This window comes from Petaurus breviceps, unplaced genomic scaffold (assembly GCF_028583685.1).
Source record: "Petaurus breviceps papuanus isolate PSGF00001 unplaced genomic scaffold, PetGlider_PUasm1.0 37, whole genome shotgun sequence".
Lineage (NCBI taxonomy): Eukaryota > Metazoa > Chordata > Mammalia > Diprotodontia > Petauridae > Petaurus > Petaurus breviceps.
In genome coordinates this window covers 16339976-16363584 of record NW_027186296.1, presented here as the reverse complement: position 1 = coordinate 16363584, position 23609 = coordinate 16339976, and the positions used below count along the sequence as shown (strand labels likewise).

General features: G+C 36.3%; 2 protein-coding genes across 5 annotated transcripts in view; one reads left to right on the top strand and one right to left on the bottom strand.

The window, feature by feature from the left end:
* MYEF2 (myelin expression factor 2) overlaps positions 1–7824 on the top strand; it is a 54158-nt gene extending 46334 nt beyond the window's left edge. For all 4 annotated transcript variants that reach the window (XM_069097984.1, XM_069097982.1, XM_069097983.1 and 1 more), the window contains one exon: positions 5370–7824. In XM_069097984.1, the coding sequence (XP_068954085.1) occupies positions 5370–5533 (164 nt within the window). In that variant the 3' untranslated portion in view covers positions 5534–7824. The remainder of the gene's footprint in view (positions 1–5369) is intronic.
* Positions 6019–23609, bottom strand: part of SLC24A5 (solute carrier family 24 member 5) — a 20988-nt gene continuing 3397 nt past the window's right edge. Inside the window, exons 2-9 of the mRNA XM_069097980.1 lie at positions 23130–23309; positions 12881–12964; positions 12665–12768; positions 12203–12303; positions 10228–10502; positions 8530–8736; positions 6948–7049; positions 6019–6474 (exon numbers count right to left, since the gene is read on the bottom strand). Of these exons, the coding sequence (XP_068954081.1) occupies positions 6152–6474; positions 6948–7049; positions 8530–8736; positions 10228–10502; positions 12203–12303; positions 12665–12768; positions 12881–12964; positions 23130–23309 (1376 nt within the window). The 3' untranslated portion in view covers positions 6019–6151. The remainder of the gene's footprint in view (positions 6475–6947; positions 7050–8529; positions 8737–10227; positions 10503–12202; positions 12304–12664; positions 12769–12880; positions 12965–23129; positions 23310–23609) is intronic.

Sequence of the window (23609 nt, the reverse complement as noted above, 5' to 3'; positions counted from 1 at the left end):
GCCCCAAGCTCTGGAACACTGGCCACACACCCCAGGACCACCACCTAAGACCGCAATCCAGATCCAAGCAGGTCAAAGCAAGAGCGATTACCATCTGAATGGTCACTTGGTCACCCTATAATCTGCAGGCCAGGAGCTCCAGAGGCTGTTGCTGCCGCACCTCCATCTCTCACCCTGGGGGCAGGGGGCAGACCACATTCTTCTGTCACCCAGTTCTTACAGAGTTCCCCACTGACCTTTGACTTTCTATTTGGTGTTTATGGGTTGAGAGGTCTGGAGACTAACACAGCTGCTAGCGATTCACTCTCCTGAAGTCTGCTCTGGACTGTGCTTGGCTCCCAGCATGATGCGATAGAACCTTCCTGTAAGCCTGCCAGGCTGCCTTCAGCAGGATATTTGTTTCTCTCTGTCACTTTGTGGGTTCTGTAGCTCTAAAATTTTTTTGCAGTCGTATTTTACAGGTATTGGAGGTGGTTGGAGCAGGAGCACAGCCAATTTCCTGCTTTTACTCTGCCATCTTGGCTCCATCTCTTCCCCCCTCCCCCCCCATGCCTTTGACCATACCAGGGAATGGTCATTTCATTTTTGAAAACATTTAGAGGCAACTCTATTGAATGAAGTGAATCATTAAGCTGAGGATAACTTGTTCCCAAACAGGATATGAGTAAAAATTGAGTCTGTTTGATATTTTGTGTTTATTCCTAAAGTTAGTTTCAGAACAGAAGTTGCAGACATATTTTGAGCAATGGCAGTATATTTGGAATTAGTATATATCTCCCAAGATAACTTTGAAAGATAATGTGCACATGGATGTATAAATTCTGTGATGTTACTAAATAATTAATCTCTTGTTATGTTACTAAGTAGTCATATTACTGTTGTTGTTAAGTCATGTCTGACTTTTCACTACTCTGTGGACATATCTTCAGATATCACACCAGTACTTACATGGAGTTTTCTTGGCAAAGATACTGTAGTGTTTTGCCATTTCCTTTTCCAGTGGATTAAGGCAGACAGGTTAAGTGACCTGTTCAGGGTAACACAGCTAGTAAGTGTCTAAGGCCTCATTTGAACTCAGGCCTTCCTGACTCCATGCCCAGTGCTCCATCCACTGACCTACCTAGCTGAATAAAACTTTTGTGGAAATGTTTATTCAAATATTTCCCCTTTAATTAGCATAAGTTGGAATGGCATTTCCTTTTCAGAATTCTCTTCCTAGTATACTTAGCTCTTAAAAGAGCTGAAAAGATTTTCTGTCATGCAAGGTAGGTTTTGATGAGATTCTATTGTTTTATGCAGTTGGTGCCTATTTGATATCTTTTAGGTCTTTCATTAAGAAAAGTATGGTTTTTTTTTCAAATTAATAATGTCATGTTACATTTTTCTACTTTACCTAAAGATATGGATTTACTTTTCTTACAGACATTGTAACATAAATATAATTTCTTTTTTGGAAAAATAGAAAAAAAGTGGGAAGGGGAAAAATATAGCTATATATATTCAAAAGTGTAGATGTCTGTGATAAATAAAAAATGTCCAAAATTGTGTTAAGAATGAGAAAGCATGCCATAGCTGCTCTTTTTTATGACCTCACATTCCTTCAAATGTCCTTAGTTACTACCCACTAAGTTCTGTTACTCATATACCCTTGTGGTTCTCTAATGGATTTGGTGGAGGTACTGATAACTTAATGAATATTTTTACATTTTGGTCTATCTATTAGATAAAAACATAGAAAGCTTTTTATTTTTAAACATTAATATTGACAAATATATGTAATCTACATAATTAGTGTGTATTATAGTTATATACACAAACATCTTTTAATACCTAGTGATATATTATTTCATTCATTTTGTTAATAGGAATTATTTTTGTCTTATTTTTCCTATTTGAGACCTTACAAAATAAGTAGGTATTTTAATTCTTTGACAGAAAGGACCAAGCTTTAAAAAATATACCCAAAAAAGCCAACCAGACTTCTTAGTAATGTGAAATGTACTTTTTTTTCTAAGTGGGAGAACATTTGCCCTACATTTTGAGCTCAGCATCTCCCAGTGTATGGTTGAGGCGTCAGGGAATGTTAACTAACCCTTGCTTTTATGAAGCTTATGGAGTAGTATGGCATGGATGGCATAAAAATAATTAGTACAAAATCCCAAGTTACTGAGAAAGTGTCAGAGAAGTCTTTATAAGGGAAGGACATGGCATTTGGGATGGATAAGTGCCATTTATAGGTGGAAATAGGCTGCATGGGGAGAGCATCCCAAATAGAGGGCACAGCATGACCAAAATAAGGAAGATGGGAAAGAATGGGACATTTTCAACTTGGGAGCAGGTTGGCACACACAGAGTACTTTGGACCCTACTATTCCATTCTCTAACCCCAAATAACAACTTTGACCTTGGGTAAGTATTTAGAATCTGTTGATGGGAGAGGCTTTGTTTGCTAGTTGCAGTCATCTCTTCACCATGCTGCCTGTACTCCAACCATCATCCTTAACATCTCTTCTCTTCTGTCCTTCTCCACCAACCTTAGACTACAACCCTGGGTCTCCCAACTCTCTTAGGTTAGGTTTTTTGCCTTATCTTATAGGAATCTGAAGTTCATGACACTCTCTGTCCTTCTCCACACATGCATGCCTTCCCTCCCTCTAGCTCTCCTTTGTGTTGCCTTCCTTCATCTGAAAGTAAGCTCCTTGAAGGCAAGAGTTGTCTTTTATTTGTCTCACCATTGTTTGGCACCATTCCTGGCACCTGATAAGCACTTAATAAATGTTCTGTATGTATTTTGTTGAAGTTGTGACATAGTATGAAGCCAGGGCCTGGGAATCTGTGCTTTGGACTCACCTTAAATTTTTGTTCCTAATCTGAGACAAGGAGAGAGAAAGAAATAAGAAATGAGAGAAATGGTTAGAGAAAATTTGTGGGAGGAGGAGATGGTGCCGCTACTTCCAGGGTTCCTATGCCCAGCTACCTGGTGGCAGTTGGTCAAGCTCTTGTTGCTGGTGGTGGTGAGGGAGGTGCGCTCCATCTCCACAATGATTTCTCTTCTTATTGATCTCTCTGGGGATTAGGCATTGGTATCTCTGGGTAGTTTGGTAGACATTGCTATTCCCAAAGTTCTGGGGATCAGGATCCTTTCAACTTCTCATTAACAACTGACTCCTTTGCACTGTTGAAACATATGCAAAACTCTTTCATTCTCTAAAAAGAACAAAAACAAGCAGATCTATATCATCTCCTATACTATATCATCTGCTCAACCTGTCATCCTATGTTTTGTCTCTTTTTTCATAGCCAAATTAATAGAAAAACTTGTCTATACTTACTGCTTCTGCTTCCTCAGCTCCCACTCACTTATCAAACCTTAACCACTTAATAGATATTGCTCTTTCTGAAAGGCCAATAATGATATCTTTATTGTTCTTTTTCTCAGTTCTTACTCATCTTGACTTTTCCTGTGTTTGACACTTTAGCACCCCCCTTCTGGATACTTTCACCGCCTTTGGCTTTTTTTTTAACACTGTTCTGTAATGGTTCTCTTCTTAACCTGCTGGTCTGATTCTTCTCTTTCTCCTTTGCAGGTTCATTAGGTGAGGACCTGCCCCCTGTATGTAGGTGTACCCCAGCATTCTGTCGTATCCCTCCTTTTTCCCTATAATTTTTTTTTCAGCATTCTTGTCAACTTCTATGGATTCCTATACAGATGACTCCCAGATATATCCTTTCACCTTTATTTGAAGATTTCAAGTTTTCAAAAAGTCATCTCTCCTAGGCTCCAGTCTTGCACATTTCCATAATAGACAATACTTACTGATTGAGTATTGAGTATTATGCTACTATTTATAAAATTATTTCTTTGGGAAATTGTGTTCTTTGATGACCATGTTCCCAAACCACTGTGGAACATGACCTATCTTGAGTTGAAAACTACCCCAACTAGACTTAGACTCCGGGTCTAACTGAGTACGGCATCTGTGTTCTCACACCACTTTGTTAGTAGAGGTTAGATCTGCAGAAGAGACAAGTTTCTGACTACTATTTGAGACAAGAGAGCAAAAAGTGGCAGATTCAAGAAAAGAGAACCAATGACCCAGGATACTATGGAGAAGAAAAAAAATGTAGTTCCTGTCATGACTTTAAAAAAATTAAAAGAAAAAGATCTTTATAGACCTTTGAAAATAAAATTTGAACAAGCCAGGTTTTAGGAAAAACAAAGGATTTCATAATCAAACATATAAGACTTATTATTTCAGTGTGTGACAAAGCAGATAATTAGAGTGAATATCTTGCTCTCTTACCTAGTTGCTAGAATAAAATTAATTATTGGGGACCTGGAAAAAAACTTTTTGGACCCTATCATCTTAATTTATATTTTGAAATTTGAACCTGCAGGATTTATCATTAGGAGGGGAAAGAGATCATGAATAGTTATACATATAAGTTAGTAACTTTTAGGGGCTTTTAACCTCAAATACCTGTTTTTTCTCTCTGACAGGCCTCAGCAGTTTCTTCTACTGCCCTGAGTGGGCAGGAGTAGGCCCAGCGTGGCTGACTCTCTCTTTCTCTCTCCTCTCAACACTGCTACTACTTTCTCTGGCTTTTTTAAATGCTAAACCTAGGGTCATATTCTCTCTCTGATTCATGTTCATGTTGTGCACTATTGGGTCTTACCACCAGGTTCTCAGTCTGGAGTTGAATGGAGAAGAAATTGCTGTGGCACCTGTGGTACCTCCTACTAATGGCAAAAGGAGCCTGGGAATGATTATATTTCTGTGCTGTTATTTCTGGTTGAGAATATAGACGGGAAAATTTAATCCAACAATTTATTTGTTTAAATATATTTTCTGATCTAGTAGTTTTTAGTGGAGTTCTATGCAGTAGATTTCTGGGCAATCTGATTTCTTTAAGAAATTGACTTTAAAAAGTCTTTTTAGTGGCTTAATATAAAAACTACACATTTTGACTCTGAGTCTAATTGTATATTTTCTGGCAATATACATATAATTTTATACTTTTTTCACCTCATTTTAAATCAAGGGTTCTTTTTTTCCCCATCATGGACCACTTTGGCAGTGGTGAAATCTATGGACCTATTCTCATAATAATGTTTTTAAATGCGTAAAATAAAATACATAGGATTACAAAGGAAATCAATTATATTGAAATAGAGTTTTTCGATAGTTTTAAAAGTTCCTTGCCCCAGATGAAGAATCTTTGTTTTAAATATAAAAACTTCTCTGAGTATTGCTTTCTTGGACTAGTGTTTAAAAAGCACTAGAGTTAAATGTACTTAATTGACTTATAATGATGAAATAAAGCCCTTTTTAGTTGACTCTAGTAATTGTTTATTTTTGCTTTCACAGGTCATGTAATGTTTGCTGAAATAAAAATGGAAAATGGAAAGTCAAAAGGCTGTGGAACAGTCAGATTTGACTCACCAGAATCAGCTGAAAAGGCCTGTAGAATAATGAATGGCATAAAAATCAGTGGCAGAGAAATTGACGTACGCCTGGATCGTAATGCATAATTTCAAACTACATTCAGAACATTCCTACATATGTTTAGCTTCTCTAGCCTAGTAAAAAGTCATTTTAGTAACATTGTATGCTTAAAGCAGCTGTAAAAATGAACTTTTAAATCCCACCAGCCTTTAACAGTATAGTGTTAAAATATACTGTAATTCTTGCTAACAAACTTGAGTTTTAGTTTTTAAAGACAGTGGCTCTGGTCATTCAGTTTAAATGAATGGTTATACTGTTTTTAATGAGATAAGCCATTTCCCCATTGTTACTTTCAGTACCACATAGTGGGATTTGTTTAGTGTTCATATTTCCCCAGCTTGTACCTACTTTATTGTAATGTAAAAAAATAGATGTTTTTCCAGAACTTCAGTTTTCTATATGCATTTTAGTCATACTTTAACTTGAAAAGAAAGGGCTCAGATAAATTAGGTTGTGATTTTGTTTGTTTAAAATTAGTTTTATGCCATGGTGCAGAATTACTGTAAATAAGTTTTTCAGCCTAGAGGGAGTTTGGGATAATTTTTATTTGATTAAATGAAATGGCTACTTCCTGCTCCCTACCCCCCACACCCCAATACCTCTGTCCCAAATAGGTCATTTTATCCCTGTGACACTAGTAAAGATCAGTCTCCACAGCCCCTTATTTTATTGTTTCCTATAATTCCAAGTTCATATAGAACTGATAATGTAGCAAGCGCCAAGTACATTACTAGACAAACTACCCCCAGCTTCTTGTCTAGTTTCCAACCATTCAAGTGAACAGCTAGAAAAAGGAAAACAATGGAAAGAATGAGAGAAATAGCTGTGTAAGTCAATCCACTGCTGTTAACTTTGACAGGAGCCGATGTATTTGTGAATGCAGTTTGAATAAACCATGGGACACCTAAACACAACATATCAAACACATTGGATCCTATGATATTAGACATAGCCATATCTCCTCTACCTGCAAAAGAAAAAAATATGTTGTTGAAATGTGCACATTAAGTTAACATTTTATTAATAAGTTGCTTCATCAGTTACACTGGATATCTTTTTTTCTGTTTTGGAAAACTTGTTTTAGAGAAGAATTCTTACTGAATTTGTATTTGCTCATTTGTTTTTAGTTAGTATTTAAAGACTTAACATTTATTTATCAAATAGTAATTATCTTTATTTATTAAACCATTTTTTGTAGACTGTGTAGATTACTTGTTTTTAATTCTAATTTAACATGTTTAAGCTTTAATAAGTTTTTCAGGTGTTCTTTACAGTTCAGGTTTAGTGAACTTAAGCTGCTAAAATTGTCATTTATCCTTCTCTTGATTTGCTTTGTTCCGTGAAGTATATTGAGGAAGTGAACTCTTTTTACAAATGTGTTTTCCCTGTGTATGTGAGCCAGTTTAAGAATTGGGCATGGAAACCTGAACCAGTTCTTACCTTTTCTCGCAACCAACACACTTGCAACAGTGTCTGGTATGCTTGTTCCTGCTGCTAATAATGTAAGGCCCATTACTGTATCTGGAATTTCCAATGTTTCTCCTATAGGTGACAAAATACTGATAAGTGAAAAAACTCATGGTGGTTTGAGTCACCAGTTTGTCCATTAACTATTTTGCAAAGAAACATTTTCCCCTGGATAAAACTATTTAAGTTGCAACACTACTTTGTGCTCAGTCATATTTTCAGCAGTACTATTTAACAGAGAGCTCAAAAATGTTATGGACTTTTAGATGGCACTGATTGAGATGTTTATCAGCTGGAATTCCAGTACTGCATGATTCACTTTCCTTGTGCCCTGACAGAAGTTGTGGATGGCATTCATTATTAGAAATCTTTATTTTAATCTGGGGTTCTAGCCTTTAAAAATATACATCCTATGAAAACCACTTTTTTTTCTTTAGATAATTTTGGTATCGTAGTTTTAGTCAAGAATTCTTGACAGCTGTTTCTGAGCTATACAAATACAATTCCTTTGTTATTTAAGCAATTTTAAAATAAGTTTCTAAAAAAGTCATATTAAATTTATGAACTCTATGTAATGTACTCTTTGGGAAAGCATGTAAACTCCCCAACAGAGAAGAAATAGGGCTCTATTAAAGTCTTCCTAATGCAAGGTCCAAATTTTTTTATATTCCTGTAAATTTTGATGTTAGCTGATGGTTAGTTTTTTAGAAATGTAATAGTTCTAGGAAGGGAACTGGAGGGAAGTAGTTACTGTAAGAATTGCTTCTTTTGTGTTACTTTGAATGAAAACTTGCTTTAGAACCATTTTTTTTCTTGTGTATGATGCCAATTAAAACAGTTTAACTAGAAATGTAGTTTGTTTATTGGAAGCTCATATGTTTATGTTGGAAGCAATTTGTTACTATTCACTCATTTTTCATCTCCATCTTTCACATGTTCATTTTGTATTTTGGTAAAGATACTCTTAGTTCTTGTGTTTGTGAGCTTGGGAACTCTGATATGGCATAATTGATAGATTCTGTTGCCCTGAATGTTGGCAGTTCTAAAATAGTGAACCAGTACACTCACCTAAACGTTACATAATCTTTGAGAAAGATAACACTTCCTAGTACACTGCCATCTCCTTAATAATAGTGTAGAATAGGAGTTCAGCTTAGAGAGTCTGTTTTGAACCTATCCAGTTTGTTAGTGGAGTAACAAACAATATCCTGCAATGGGCCTACAGGATGGAACCCTACAAACTGTTACAGTGAGAGGTCAGTACTTGGATAATGACATCATTATTAACATTTAGTAATAAATCCTAGTGAATAACATTAAACTTTATCATTGCTGAAGTAGTAAACACTTCACTAAGCAACGTTTTATGAACATAAAGTCTTTGTTCTTACATTAAGTGGAGCTAAAACTTAGCAGACCTGGATAGCCTTGGATAAAACATCCAATCTAAATGTTCTGGGTTTCAGTGTCCTCATCTGTAGATGAGTGGAGATGACCTGTAAGATCTTTTTCAGTTCTACTATTTAAGTCTGAATTGAATACTCAGGATACATACCAGTTATTGTGACCATCCAAACAAGAACATAAGTAAATGCAGAAATCCATATTGCAGCCATGAAAAAGGTTATAATGAAGCAGTTTTTCCAAAACTTTCTTCTGCAGTCTGGTGTAGTTAGGAAAAGTAATGTAACAATAGGCAGGGTTAGCACCCAAAAAATTCTTTTCAAGTCAGCCTCAGGCATGCTGAAAACACTTGGAGGATCTGTTACAAAAGAAAAGTTAAAATGATGTGGGTTAAATTTGAAATGTACATTAAGAAAACCGTGTTGCTGTAAGTAAATTAAAACTTAAGGATAGAAAACATGAAATATTGAATATCAAATTACTGAAATTTTTGGCTCAAACAATTCAACTTTTAGAGTGGAAAACAAAATAATCAAGCAGTCATTGCTCCCATTCTCTGTCCTTTCATCCTCTAAAACATAGAAGGTAAATCACTGGGTAGTTGGATTATAATAAAGGAGGGTATATAGTTAGTCAATTCTCAGGTATCGCCATGTGAATTTTCTGCAATCATGTTTTTCTTGGATTAGTTATTTTTCCCTACCATCTAGCATAGCACTGGGCTTCTTGTATATAAGACAAGAGGTTCCAATGAATCTCATACTTAAATGACTTAAAATAAAAGACCCAAGGTGTTTTGCCTCTCACACTCATTCATTTGGCCAAGTTCTGCTTATTTTTACTTGTGAACTTGTGAAATAGATTTCTCTTTGACTCCTTTCCTTTCCCAGTGTTCCATTTTAATTCAGGCCTCCATTTTCATTACTTTGGGCTTGTACTACTTGCAGTAACACCCTAATTGTTCTTCATGCTCTAATACATTCTAAAGCACAGTTACAGATTATATCACTTATCTTTTCACAAACCTCCAGTGAACTCTCCATGCCTACAGAATTAAGGCCAGCCTTATTCTGGTAGTCTAGGGCCCCTCCATGTTCTACTCTAATACCACTTTCATGTCTTATTTCTTAGTCTTTGCTTCTATGTACTGTACACTTCACCCAATCTAAATTATTCTCTATCCCATGAACATAGTTTACCCTTTCCCACCTGTAAGTCTTTACTCATTCCATTCCCTTAACCTGAGGATCTTTCTCTGCCCTCAGCATTTTATAGTCTGAATTCTGAATCCTTTAATACCCAGCTTAAATGACACTTCTTTCCTGAAGCCTTCCAGGATTCCCATGCAGTGATGTCTAAATTTGTATTACCTTATGTATCCCTTCTTTTACAATATTCATCTTATTGTAGTTAATCTGTGTACTTGTCAGCTCTGCTAGATTTTAAATGCTTTAAGAGCAGGGAATATGTCTTTCTTATTTTTATAGTCCCCATAGTATAAGAGATCAATCCTCAGCCAGATCTTATTATTAAGCTTTTAATTCAACTCTGTCAATTGACTCAGTAAGTAGTTCCAAAGATGACTAGAGGGGACTATAACTATAATTCATATTTATGTATTATATTGACAAAAAGAATACACTCCAGTAGTTCTTTGGGTAACCAATCTCGTGCCTTAGATTATACATTACCAACAAAATCTCCTAAATGAACTTGGTCCTTTGATGTGAATGAATACATGAATAGCCCATTCAGATTACATTTTGAAATCACACTCTTAGTAAGCTTATAGAATGAACAGGGTAATAATAAGATTGATGGGGGGTGGGGGTGGGAGGGCACCTCTCACCTTCAGATATTTCATTAAATCCTTGCAAACTTATAGACAACTGTGAGTAATCAGAGTCTTCATGAAATATTCCACTGTCAGTTCTTGATTGTCGACGGATGAGTGGTCGATCTTCCCACTCCATCACCGACTCTTCAGCTTGTCCTTCAATAGCTTTAGCAAAACAGGTACAACAAGGACTGCATTTCTTCATGATATATTGATTAATTTTAATGTCAAAACACAGCACCAAAATATACACTCCATATATCAAAAGCAGCACAGTTCCTTCATACCTAGGGAACAAAGAAGGTTGTGGCTTATTTTTTACAGTATTTAAATAATTGATTTAAAGATATAATTGATGACATTCAAGAAATAATTTAATTATTGGCTTGTTTTAAAATTGTGTTTCTTCTATAAGCAAAATATAGTAATGTCTGGAAATATATTAAAATGAATATGTCAAGTACTAGTGAATTAGGGGAAACTGCTCAGTCAGTATTTTATATACATTACTTTGTGTCAAACACTGTGCTAGGCATTCAAGATACAAACAGCAAAAAAAGAAACAATCCCTACTTTAAAGGAGCTAGGGGAGACAATGTGTTTATATGAGAATAGATACAAAATAAAAGTAAGCTAGAGAACAGGAGAGGGTGCTAGCATTAGGAAAATCAAGAAAGGCGTCATTGTAGAAGGTCGTGCTTAAATAATTGTGTCTTGAAGGAAGTGAGACCAAAGTAAGGGGGGAGTGCATACCTGGAATGAGGATTGGATGGTGTAAAGACACAGATATGGGAGACAGAGAGTGCTGTATGTGAGAACAAGGAACATCGCTTGGCCCATAGGGTAGATTTAGGGAAGTAATGTACAACGAGGATGGAAAAATAGGTTAGGACCAGATTGTGAAAGGTTAAAAAAAATCCAAAGGAAATTATATTTTATTCCAGAGGCAATTGCGAGCCACTAGAATTTAAGTAATGGAGTCACATGATCAGATAAGCATGTCAAGAAAATCACTGGCAGTAGTATGAAGAATGGTTTCGAGAGGGGAGAGGGCTTGAAGCAAGGTGACTAATTAGGAAGCTATGTTGATAGTCTGTCTAGAAGAGATATGATGAAGCTGAACTAAGATGGTGGTTCTTTGAGTAAACAGAAGAGACCAAAAATGACATATCGTAGAGATAGGAATGGCCAGATGGGACAAGTGATTAGATATATGGATTGAGACAGCATGAGGAAATGAGAATAAAGCTGAGGTGATGAACCTATGAGGTTAGAAAAATGATGGTGTCTGACAAAAATACAAGTTTGGAAGTAGGATTTTTTCTGGGGGGAGAGGGAGAAATGGGTTCTGTTTTTTGACATGTTGATTTTTAGATGGTCTACAGGACTTCAAATTTGAGATGTTCAGTTGGCAGTTGATGATACAGGACTAGAACTCAGAAAAGAGACTAACTTAAAATTACTCTTAGACTTCTGAGATATGGTGTATATAGATCTGTGAGCCATCTGCTTAGAGATGATAATTAAACCCATGGGAGTAATGAAGTCACCAAGAGGCAGATTGTAGAGAAAAGAGATGCTTTTTAATGTTGAGGTACAGAGATTCACTTTTCACCCACTTCCCTGATTAAATTTAAATTTAATTTAATTGTGATTGAAGTTGTGCTTAAATATGCCATAGGACTTTTCCTACTTTCCACATGCCCCTGACATGGGCATGTAAAGAGAAAGAAGAATGGCCTCAGAGGGAAAAAATAAAGACTTTTGTGAGGTGACAGGAAATGAAACAAAAGGAACAGCTCTCTTGGGCACCACAACAGGTCAAGAAGACAGCAGGGAGATGAGTCTGAGCATAGAACATTGAGAGATGACATGGAGGATAATACTCCAGAATATTAAAGAAAATAGCTGTTTCTTTTTCCGTTTGGCAGGGTCTCTCTCCACTGACTCTCTTGATCATAACTTTTAATGGTTTTTGTTGTCTTACCAATAAACTTGATTGTCAAATATTATGCCAAGAACTGCTATAATACTGATTGCATATGCCACACAATCTCTAAACATGGGCCAACAAGATATCTTTGAAACCTGTAACATAAAAAAAAATTTAATTTACTGTTTCCATTATAATAACAACTTTTTTTCATCAGATGTTATATCAGTTGTATTTTTAAATGGTTTATATATTTCTAGTTAAATGTTAACTCTGAGAAAATTATTCCGATACAGGAATTGTAAAGAAAAATATATTTTGCCACCCACACTGATTTTCAGAAATTGGGCTAAAGCTTTTGGTGGGTTAATTGATATGTTCTTTTACTGCTAAATAATAAATTTGATTGTATTCATTAAGTGTATTTGTGGCTTTGTCCCTGAATCTTAAAAAGTTTATAATTTCTTCATTTGAAAATATGATCTGTTGTGCTATTAATTGAGTTTCCTTCCATACCACATTAGAGAGCAGCCCACAAGCTGCACAGATGCCGAGCAGATTATAAATTGCAGATCCAAGGATGGTGCTAATTCCAATATCTCCCTTGGTGACAAATACCCCTAGGAGTAATATAGTAACTGAGTTAGTAGTTGAATTTGAAAGAAAGGGGGGAAAAGATCTAAGGCCCAAATGAGTTATTTGGAGCAGCAAGGTAAAACAAACTGGATTTACCTAGGAAGGCAGTAACTAATTCAGGGGCTGAGCTGCCTGCTGCCATAAAAGTTGCTCCTGCGACATCTTGAGACAACCCAAGACCTGAAGACACATGAAATAATTGTTACTTTCATTGTGACAGAGAAGATGGATATGACTTCATAACAAAAAGAAATATGCTTTCAAAGAAACAGCTCCCCACTGCCTCATGTAAGAATTTATTAATTATTGAATTAGTTAGAAAATGGAATTCAGGGAATACTGAAATGAAAAGAGAGGAAATACTGCTTTATTTTAGGATATTCTAATGCAAGAGTTCCTTACTATTTGGGGTATTATGGACCCTTTTTTGGAAGTAGGATGGAGCCTATGGACCCTTTCTCAGAATTTTTTTTAATAATTCAGAGATATACTAAATTTCAGTTAGAGGCTAGTGAAAATAGAGATGTAAATTTTTTTCTCATCTAGCACAGACTACCCAAAATCTATTTCAGGTTAAGAACCCCTGGTCTATTGGCCATTGGAATTAGAATAAGACCTAGATTTGAGTCCCACCCCTTATGGTTATTGACTGTGACCCTGAAGCAATTTCCTTCATATCTCTGAAACCTGTTGTAAAGTGGGGGTGACAGTCATGCCGTGACTACCTTTTCAAGGGGGGAAAGAGACTTTCACAAACCTTCAAGTATTGTAAAATTGTGAGGTTTATGTTTTTTTGAAGATCATTTGTTGAATATTGCAGAAAGGGAGGAGGAGACTAAGGACCTAGTTAGAGCCCGAGAGTTACAGGAGGCAGTGTAGTAGAATGGAATTTGTGTCCAATTTGGACTCAGAAAATATGGCTGTAAGGCCCCCATTGGCTCCATCCTAATTACATGACCTTGCTAGTTCTATGACCATCTAACTTGTATGAGCCTCAATTTTTTCATTTGTCAAATGAGAATAAAAGCTATTTCATAGTTATGAGGATGAGAATATGTAAAGTGCTTAACTTCTCTGTAAAATGAAACTGGACTAGATAGCCTCTGAGGTTCCAGCTCTGAATCTAGGACCCTGGATCCTAGTTCGCCTAAGAAGAAAACATAACTAATTAATAGGAGAGCCTGGCCTAGGCCCTAGGTCTCTTGACTCCCAGCCCAGAGTGTTTTCTAACAAACATCATTGCTTTTCTAGTTTATATTGTTATTGTTAGGACCTCTACCAAGACATACTGGTAACACATCTGTAACTTATAGTCTTAGATAATTGCCTGGAGCACTGACTTGTCTGTGTTCACTGAGTAAGCACTAAAGGCAGGACATTTGAACCAAGGTCTTCCACACTCCAAAATTAGTCTTCTATCCTCTACTGAGCTTATGTTACTTTCCCAGAAGACAACAATATAGGAGTATCTCTTTAGCTAACAAGACACATCTTTAAAATTCTTTCCAGACAGCAAGGTGGAGCAGTGGATAGGGTGCTGGCCCTGGATTCAGGAGGACCTGAATTCAAATCTGGCCTAAGGCACTTACTAGCTGTGTGATCCTGGACAAGTCACTTAACTGTGCTTGCCTCAGTTTCCTCATCTGTAAAACAAGCTAGAGAAGGAAACAGCAAACCACTCCAGTAGCTTTGCCAACAAAACCCCAAATGGGGTCAGAGAGATGACTAATCAACTAAACAACAAAAACTACATGTTTAAGTCACTTGATAATTTATTCATTTGCTCCATATGTCACTCTTCTCTTTTCCTCAAATCACTCCAAGGCTTAACTAATATTTTAATTTGGTTTCTCTATGGGAAGTTACAGAGAAAAACTATGTTATTTCCACTTGCCCAGAAACACAAGAAACACTAGTATTGTCTGGTTTTACCTTGCTGCTCCAAATAATTCACAAGAAACACTAGTATTTCTACAGGTTAATGATGATGGCAATAGTATTTATGTAATGTAGGGTTGTGAAGTTTGCAAAGTACTTTACAGATATTATTCTGTCCTCAGAACAACTCTGGGAAATAGGTGCCGCTATTACCCCCATTTTATAAATAAGGAAACTGAGGAAGACAAAGTAAGTGACTTCAAATTCAGCTAAGTCCAAAGTACAAATCCATCTAAGTGTCTGGGCTAGATTTGAACTCGAGTCTTTTTGACACTAGGCCCAATGGCCTATCCACTGCACTATCTTTCAGACTCTGGTCCACATTTCCTGGATGTCTTGTGCCGGCTGCCTTGATAACGAATCTTATTTTCACTAAATGGACCTGGGCTCAAATGCCATGTCTTTTCTATATGGCATGTATGACCCAGACAGGGTACATGACCTCTCAGGGTCATTCTCTCATCCATTAATGAGGATTTTGACTAGATGACTTGCAAAGACATTTCTAGCTCCAAATCTATGACCTTGAAAGTAAAATATCAGTGCTATGGATTATTCCACTTTGACCAGATCATGGAAAGATCTCAACCACAGTCTGTCTAGTCCAATGCAGTCAAGGGCAAACTGTGTGGGATAATATATAAGCCTGAATATTAAAACAATAAATGATTTATTTCTTCATAAAACATACCCAGTCCAAGAGTTGTATTGAGTAAGAGCAAATTATTAACCCTACTTGATTAACCAAGAGAGATTGAGAACTATGTGTATATTCTAAGCTTAATGTATTATCTCATTATTATCTTGAGCTACTGTTTTTCTAAAAAACTCATTACAGAGTTGGAAAAGCAAGAATGAGGAAGAATAGACACCCAACTGAGTACTGCAGTGGTGTCCACAAAATATTAAAAGAACTGGAGAAAGAAAAAAAAGAACTGGAGAAAGGCATCTTTTCGATATATTGAGTAGATCCTCTAAGGAGCTTTTCTAGGAAAATGCAGAGAAAAATCGCCAAGTCTGAAGAGGCATGGGTGATCCCGACTCAGAATTGGTGGCCTCAAGATGTAAAATGTGAAATACGTTTTTGGACACGACCCATGTAGGAACTCATTTGGTTTGAATATGCATATTTGTTACAAAGATTTCCTTTTCTCTTTCTGTTTGTAGGGAGGTGACTTGGGAGACGGAGGAGAACTAATAATAGGGTTGCTCACACCAAAAAAGAGAACTACAGAACTATTTTTAAATGTGTGAAAGAACACAGAAGGAAATCCAGAAGGAAAAAGACAAGCAGGACAGCTTTGAAAGTTAAATATTTAAATATATTTAAATAAATATAATAAATTATTATATTCCAAGGAAAAGCAAGTTGCTTATAGTAGATTCATATCTCCATGTATAATCCTCTCAGCTTTACTTTGTATATAGAAATGCTTATTTAACTTAAGTGTTTGCTATGTCCAGATTTTTTTTTAAAGCCACAGTGGTTTACACTGCCCACATCTATGAGATAGTATAGCCATCTAACTTTCAAATTATGTCTCCAGCTAAAAGCCAGCTTCAGAATTAGGGCAATCTGGGGTCAAGTGCTGCCTCTGACATACTGTTTGTGCGACCCTGTGCAAATTATTTAATCTCTCAATGCTCCAGACTTGAAAACTATAAATTGTGGAGCAGAGTCCAATCTAAATTAATTGAGGGGGTTTCTTCATTGAGAATTCCCTATAAAAATAAACATTCAAGTCAGGTTCCAACCCCTACCCCTCTGAAAAAAAGTCATATATGTGACTGCAAACTGTGAATATTGCTATCAAAATAGAAAGGAAGGAGGCTTTAGTAGTACTGAAGAATAATGATGATAATGGCTAATATTTATTCATTTATTTATTATTATTAATTTCTCTGATTAATATCTGATATCCACAGTACACAGATTCGGAATGGATACAAATACAGAAGGACAAGAACCATTTTAATTTTTTTTTTTTTGCTTTTTGGAGGGCAGTTGGGGTTAAATGACTTGCCCAAGGTTACACAGCTAGTTTTTTGTGTGTGTTAAGTGTCTGAGACTGGATCCAAACCCAGGTCCTTCTGACTCCAGGGCTGGTGCCCTATTCACTGCGCCACCTAGCTGCCCCCTAATTTTTTTTAAAAAGTTGTTACCCTTTCAAAATTTTTCAAAAGCAGAAAAGAAAGCTGTTAACAACCATATAAAAAAAGTTCCAAATCATAAATAAGATAAATACAAATTGAAAATGACTCTGAAATTATACCTCATATTTATCAGATATAAAAAGATGATAAAAGAGAAAAATGGCAATTGTTGGAGGGGCTTTGGGAAGAAAGGTACACTTATGTACTTTTGAGGGAGCTGTGAAAACATTTTGGAAAGCAATTAGGAACTGTACATACAAAGTAACTAAACTGTACATGCTCTTCATCCAGCAATACCACAACTAGACTTATATACTCTAAAAAAGGTTTTTTGGAAAGAAGATTTATGAATATAAAATGGATAGCACCAGTTTTTATGGTAGGAAAGAAATAGAAACAAAGTAAATGCCCATCAGTTGGAAAATGACTGAATGAATCATAATTGATTCATAATAATAATAATTCATCATAATAATAATTGGTATATGAATGTAAGACCAAAGAAATAATGAGATAGGTTCAGAGAAACTTAGGAAGACTTGTACAAATTAATGGGAAAAGAGGTGAACAGAACCAGGAGAACAATTTATGTAATAGTCATAATATAAAGAATAGAATATAAATAGAATATAAAGAGTATAAAGAAAAGAAACTCTGAAAGACTTAACTCTGATGAATACAGTGACCAATCATGATTTTAGAAGACTGATATGGAAGCCTCCCATTGCAGAGATGCAGAATGACTCATATATTTTTAGATCTAGCCAATGTATTGATTTCTTTTGCTTGATATTATGCTTATTTGTTACAAGGGAAGGTTACTATTTGGTGGAGATACTCAGAGTTTGTGGATAATCAGAGAGAAAAAGAGTCAATGAAACATTAAAATAATATAGATGACAGAGAAGAAGAAAGTTCAGATGGTGACAAGCAGGGGAGTTTTGTTGTCACTATGAAATTTATTGTCGACCTCTAAACACCCCATACACCCCGCAGTAGCATGTACACTCTACGCAAATGACATGACATTAAAATAGGAGTAAAGGAGCTCAATGAAGATCAAGAAAATGTCCAATGAGAAATAGCACAGAAAAGCAAAAATGAAAATTCAAAATGAGTATACTAGAAGGGAGGTCTGTCTTCGGCCATTGCTGGCTATGATACAAATGTCCTTTGTTCTCAGTAACTGGCCCTGGTTCTTTAGATAAATATATTCCTGAGAATGGGAAAGGGTCATTTCTCAGGCTATAACATCTTCTGAATAGAAGTGATTCTCTCGACAGTCTTGAATTCCTTTCCAGAGACAGTAAGGAAGAAGCCTATTGCTCTCTTCCCAGCCTTGCTTTACTTGGAGGTGGAAGGGGCACTTCTATGCAGAGGCATGGGGCGTGCTTCATTATCAGTCCAGTCATGATTGCTCACTGCATTCATCAGAATTCTCTCCTTTTTATTATTGTGTTCATCATATAAATTATTCCCCTGATTCTGCTCATTTCACCCTCTGTGAGAGAAAGTTTACCCCCATTTTTCAGTGTACATGTCTATATATGAGTGAATATGTCTGACTTGATAGATACATCAATAAGCTATAATGTATTAGGATTCTAAGTCTATGACATAAACTCTACTGTCGTTGAATTCTGGAGAGCATTGGTCTCTGTCTTCTTCAAACTTCGTGAAACACTGACCTCTGCCTTGGATTAGCACAACAGATTAATTGTTCTGTTTTTCTCTATCTCCAATAGAATCATTCATTTATTTTCATTATTTTGTGGTCACTGTGTTTGGTATCCTCTTTGAGGTGTGATTTTGAGGTAATGCTTCTGATCTTTTGGTTTTTTTTACATATATGAACATGCCAGAATTTATGCTTCTAAATGAGTACTGTCTACTTCAAAGAAGTCACTTGGGGAGGCCATACATTTAGTACAATCACTTAAAATAAATAGTAGGGTTTTTTTCAAAGAAATACTGTTAGGTAATGGTAAGAGTGCTAGCCTCAAAGTCAAGAAAGATCTAGATTTACATTCCACTTCTGACAGTGTCTTGGTGACCATGAGTATGTTATTAAATCTCACTCAGCCTGAGTTTCTTTGTCTGTGATATGGGGACAAGAATACTTATAATTCCTACTTCTTTGGGTTAGTAGTTATGAAATGAGATGATTTATGTAAAACACTTTCAAACTTTAAAGTGCTTTGAGAATTGCCTTCAGAACCTGTGATGTACTTTTTTTTAAATATCCTGAATTCTTTGAGAATGAGATTGAATTTGGGAACCAGCCAAAAGTCATATAGAGTGAAGTCTGGTGATCAAGCATGGGAATGATGTTTATAGGGCAAACAAAGATAAAAACATCAGTATGTGATTATAAAGCAGTGTAATGTCTTTTCTTATGTGATTCGTCAACTGCCTCTTAAGACCATTCCCATGCTTGTTAAAAGTCCAGTTTCATGACTGCAAGTCTGATTTTATAAATTTGTTTGCATAAGCCGTCATAGATACCAGAATGTAGGAGTCTTGACTGCAAAGGAAAAAGACCTTCCCCCACCTCCAAATCTAAGAGCTATTAGAATTGTCATGGACTTTTGCCTGAATTTGAAACATTTTCCCAGTTGTTAAGGTGAAACAATATTATAAGGATTTGTTTTTATGCTGTTTGTTCAATACTCCTAGAAGTGCACTGCATCCCCAGGCTGCCTGCTTGCTCTCTTAGCTCAACTGAATGCCCAGTCTGACTCTGAATCACTAGCCTTTCCCTCTCTGCCCCTTACGTTGCCTTCCAAGCCCACCCCTACCCCCATTAGACTGTATTCTGTACCCATTGACCCTTTCAGCTTAATTAGTTAGTGCGCTGAGAGCTCCATGCGCCCTGCGTAAAATTAGAGGTCATCCAAGGGAATCTCAACCAAGCTGAAAGAGAAAAGACAGAAAAGAAAAGAGATGAGAGAAACTCTTAAGTGGAGAATGAGTGTCCTCATGGCAGGGAGGAAATACTATTCTTAGGCTCTTTGTTCTTCAGAAAGGCTCATCTTTTGCAAATTTCACAAGGATCAATAGCCAAATAATTCACCCAGAGTATAAGCTATCCAAATGTTATCCGTGCCTACTCTCTCCTAATTTTGTCAATGTGTAGCCAATTCAGCTTAGAGTTATAATCTGCATTTCTGTCCCAGAAAACGTGAAGACATCACTAAGCAGACAAGTCTAAATTATTTTCCCCTTTAAATTAAGAACATATTTATATTAGATTTTTAAAATTAATATTTTTTGTTAAAACAATGATTTTTTAAAAGTCTTTAAAAGAGTTAAGATAACATTATGGAATGGGAATTATAGTTTCTAATTATAGTCAGGGGATAAAAAAGGAATTCCATTATATACTAATATTCAAGCAGCATGTTTTGTGGTAGTAAAGAGGCAGAAATAAGGTGAGTGGCCAGCATTTGAGCAATGGACACAATGAGTGGCTAGCAACTGGGAAATGGCTAAAAAAAAATGCTATGGGGTAGGACCAGGATTTCCCTGTTTCCTCAAAACAAGGATTCGTTTTTTTAATTTTTTTGTTGTTTTTATTTTGCTGTTTTGGAGGGCAGTTGGGGTTAAATGACTTGCCCAAGGTCATACAGCTAGTGAATGTTAAGTGTCTGAGGCCGGATTTGAGCTCAGGTCCTCCTGACTCCAGGGCCAGTGCTCTATTCACTGTGCCACCTAGCTGCCCCAGATTAGTTTTTTCTAAAAGGCAACAAAACTATCCCTGAGACTCTCTGTCTCTCTTTCTGTCTGTCTCTGTCTCTCTTTCTCTCTCTCTCTGTCTCACTCTCTGTCTCTCTGTCTCTGTCTGTCTCTGTCTCTCTGTCTCTCTGTGTGTCTGTCTCTGTCTCTGTCTCTGTCTCTCTCTCTCTCTCCCCCAGCTTCCTGGTCACCTAAGGACAAAAAAGTCATACTCTTGTGCAACTGGGTTCATTGAAATTAGACAAGAATAATCTTCATGTGCTTGTAGAGAGGGAGCGGTAGAAGCAATGCAAGAGAACTTTTTAGGATTTTTCTGGAAATTTTGAGGAATAAAATGTGTAGCCTCTATTGGTTTGAGATCAAGTAAGGTAATGAATTTCACAATGAAATAGCATTTCATTTTATTTGTCTTAAGTTTATCTTTTTCTGCTCCCCCCCAACCATGATTTTGTAGACTTTGATCATACCCCTTCTCAGTTTTCGTTTTCTAAGATAAAAGCTGTTCATCTTTTTTTTAGGCTGTCTTCAAAGGACAGCAACTGGCCCCTCTTGGAATAGTACAAGGCTTTGCCATATATACAATGTAGAAATGTATTCAAGAAGGGAAAACTACAAGAAGATCCCAAGACATTATGTGGAAGTGTGAATATAATATGGCAATAAAGATCTCTGGGAGGCTCTCCACACTTGTGAATCAGAGCTTTTTGAATCCTAGAACCAGAGCAGACCCCAGAGACTCTCCCACCAAGGCCTTCCTTTTAAAGATGAAACTGAAGCCCCAGGAGCTTCAATGACCTGCCCACAGTCCACTTACATTAAGTGATAACTGGTTGTAATTTCTTCTTCAGAAAGAGAAAGAAACTGCTCTTTCCAGGGCCTAGAGCACAAAGGCTTGCCCACAGTCCACATCCAATAAATATTTCTTGATTGATATTTTACCTTTGAAAAATGTAGTTTTCGGGGGCGGCTAGGTGGCACAGTGAGTAGAGCATCGGCCCTGGAGTCAGGAGGACCTGAGTTCAGATCTGACCTCAGACACTTAACACACACACATGCGCGCGCACACACACACACACACACACACACAAACTAGCCATGTGACCTTGGGCAAGTCGCTTAACCCCAATTGCCCTCAGAAAAAAAGAAAAAAAAAGAAAAATATAGTTTTGGTATTTGACCTTTGATATTTTGATTGATACCTTTGACATATTTTACCTTTGAAAAAAATAGTTTTGCCAACTATTTCACTACAAATTGAGAAACTGCTTTGTCAAAAAACTTGTTTTTTCTTTCTTTGTGATGAGGAGGAGTTTCCTGGTTGTCCCCATTAAGCATGGAATTGTAATCTTTTGTTGTTGTTGCTGTTGTTAAAATGATGTATTGATGGGACAGCTAGATGGCACAGTGAATAGAGCACCAGCCCTGGAGTCAGGAGGACCTGAGTTCAAATTTGACCTCAGACACTTGACACACTAGTTCACTAGCTGTGTGACCTTGGGCAAGTCACTTAACCCTGACTGCCTCGCCTCCCTCAAAAAAAAACAACATGATGTATTAAAGCAGTTCTCAAAATGTTTGGTCTCGGGACCCCTTTAGACTATTAAACACTATTGGGGATCCCCCAAAGAGCTTATGCAACAAAACTGTCCTTCAAAGAGTTTATGTGGATTGTATTTATCAATGTTTATTGTATTAGACATTAAAATACCTTAGGATCATAATGAAAATAGATTTGACTATGTGGACCTCTGAAAGGTTCTCAGAGACTCCCAGAGGCCCTTGAAACACACTTTGAGAACCACTGGTATAGTGGATACAGTCACGGATTTTAGTCAGGAAGATCTATATTTGAATCTTGCCTCCAGCACTTATTAGTTATTTGGTCTTGGACAAATTGACTTAACTTCTTATCAGATTTTCATCAGAACATCACCTGTAAAATGAGGGGACCTGATTCAATTATCTAAATCGATGATCCTATGATACCGTTTGGTGTGATGGAGAAAATATTGGTTTTATACTCAAAAGGTCATGTTTGACATCCAGCTTTTTCACATACTACTTATATGACCATGGGAAAGTCATTCTACTTCTCTGAGCCTCAGTTTCCTCATATGTAAAATATGGATAACTTGTACTTCGTGACTATAGAAGAAAGGTACTTTATAAATCTAACAGCCACAGTATAATTAAAATAGATACTTTTGTTAAAATAATTGTCAAAGAAAAATGACCAATCCATGTAAGTGTGTTTGCTTCTTTAAATGCTAGAACTGGTAACAGATTTACATCTATCAGATTTCTCTTACTCACTTAGTCTTTCTCATAACCAAAGACATGCTTTCCAAAATAATCTGGCCAGTTTATCATCGCTGAATAGCTGACATTTATATTGTTCCAAAGTTTGCAGAGCACTTTACATACACAATCTCACATAAGCCTCATAACACTACCCTGAGGTGGGGAGGAGAGGTATTATTATCCCCATTTTATGGATGAAGAGATTGAGACCACTTACATTCACTGATGACTTCCAGGGAAGGTAAGAAGTATTCGTCACAAACGATTGATATGGCCATGAACATGTAAAGGATTATCAAGAAATAAATTATGATTCCTCCATCTGTTTGCTCCTGTTTGGTAAAAAATCCTTTAGGAAACTCCGATGATGGAGCAAAGACACATTGGGTGTTGTTTTCTAAGAGAAGAAAACAAAAGACAAGAATAGTATGTGTCAACTATGTACCATTCATGAGCTCATGAAAAGATATCTTGAATCTTTAAAAGAGATTTTTGTAAAAAGTATGGAGATATAATTTTGATGCTATAAGTGAAAATAATTTATTTTATTGGTTTCACTTATATATAAAAATTCTCATGTCATTATATATTATGTTTTGTATTATATTAACTGATATAAGATAGATAAATGGATAGATAGAAGATAGATAGATAGATAGATAGATAGATAGATAGATAGATAGATAGATAGATAGAT